At 48.8% G+C, this 1,614-nt stretch overlaps 1 protein-coding gene across 1 annotated transcript in view; it reads right to left on the reverse strand.

The window, feature by feature from the left end:
- The window catches only part of TMC6 (transmembrane channel like 6), a 55,470-nt gene that overhangs the window by 20,573 nt on the left and 33,283 nt on the right, over window positions 1-1,614 (reverse strand). The window contains exon 19 of the mRNA XM_018572833.1: window positions 20-98. Within this exon, the coding sequence (XP_018428335.1) occupies window positions 20-98 (79 nt within the window). The remainder of the gene's footprint in view (window positions 1-19; window positions 99-1,614) is intronic.

A 1,614-nucleotide genomic window follows, 5' to 3' on the forward strand; every position in this document is an offset into this window, starting at 1 on the left:
CTGTGATACAAAGACTCACATTGGCGATTTGCTCCTTCAGCAGGTTGACGACTTTTCTTTGTCCGTTTACAATCTGGATATGGAAGTAGATGACGACCCTGAGAACAACCCACCATCATAGCATTAGAGTATACATGATATATATATACAGGGCTTGAAAAATGTGATAGTGTCTCACCAATATGAAGTACAGAGTGTAGAACACGTCTCTGGTGGGAGTCGCTCACATTCTACACAACTTGCTCTGCAAAGCTGAAAAAAGATTAATTATTCATCCAATTAGAATTTTCAGCTGTTTGGCAGCACAGAGGCTCGAGCCAGCCATAGAGATTATTCCAGGTCAGCCTGCAGACCGCAGGAGAGAAAAATACACAGATTCCTCATTCCATGCTAAACAGGGTGGATGGAGGAACCTGCACTGCTGGCTATTGTATTCAGAGAGCCACTGCACCTGCAGCTGTCTAAGTACCCGAACAGTGACTGCATCTGATAGAAAGCAGTCGCTGTTCAGCCAATCATTTTCCACCACACTTAATCAACTTGTGTTGGGGCAGGTGGTGCCAACAGCCTCACATTTCAGCCGATTCAGCAGGAATCGGCTGAAATCAGAGCTGTGTATGGCTAGCTTTAGTGGTTAGCACTTCTGCCTTGCAGCACTGGGGGACCACAGTTCAAAACCCCACCAGGACACTATGGAGGTTGCATGGGTTTCCTCTGGATACTCCGGCATACTCCCACACTCCAAAGCCATTCTGGTGGGTTCATTGTCTCCCATCTAAATTGGCCCTAGTATGATATTCTATTTGAGTGCAACCAAGATGACTGCGTCACCTCCTTTCTGCCCCAACACCAAAGCAATAGGTGCTTTAAAAAGGAGAACTATGGGGTCAGGGCTTTTCCCCATAGTTCTCCTAAGAGTCACGGGAGGACACAAACTAGCGTCCTCCCGTGACCCGAAGCTCAGTATATAGGGAGCTGCAGCTCGCGGTATACTGAGACCGCCACAGCCGGGACGGATCCCGACATTACTCTCTAGATCCACCCAGATGCGTGAGTGACAGCTGGCTCTGCCTATCTAGAGGCGGAGCCATCTGTACCCGCCCCCTCCCGTTCCGCCAGTCAGCGCTGGAGGATCGGAGCGGCAAGGGGGGGGGATTTCTGCAGGGAGCCGTGAGTGACAGTCACGGCTCTCTGCAGGGACAGGATCGGGAAGTGAGCGAGCGACGGTATGTGTTCGCTCACTTCTCGATCTACTGAGCCGACCTGTGACAGTCTCATTGTCCCAGGTCGGCTAGAACTATGAGGGTGAGTGAAAAGCACTCACCTCATAATTCTCCTTTAAGGAGAAGAGCATTATAAATGATGAATAATATTTGGAGGAGTAGAAACCCTTTTTAAGATTAAAGAGTAAGCCCACTTTCCCGACAGCTCCATGTCAGCACACAATGGGGGCGGAGCCTACACCCATTATGTGCTGCCATGCAGCAGTCGGGAAAGGAAAATTGCGGTAATTATGATAATACAATTTTCCTGTTTGAATGTGACTCTCCCCTCCTAGGGGTACCATGTCCTGTACATATGAGAACCTTCACAAGCAAAACCTTTTTCTATTCA

Source organism: Nanorana parkeri, unplaced genomic scaffold (assembly GCF_000935625.1).
Source record: "Nanorana parkeri isolate BGI_ZX_2015 unplaced genomic scaffold, ASM93562v1 scaffold2145, whole genome shotgun sequence".
Taxonomy (NCBI): domain Eukaryota; kingdom Metazoa; phylum Chordata; class Amphibia; order Anura; family Dicroglossidae; genus Nanorana; species Nanorana parkeri.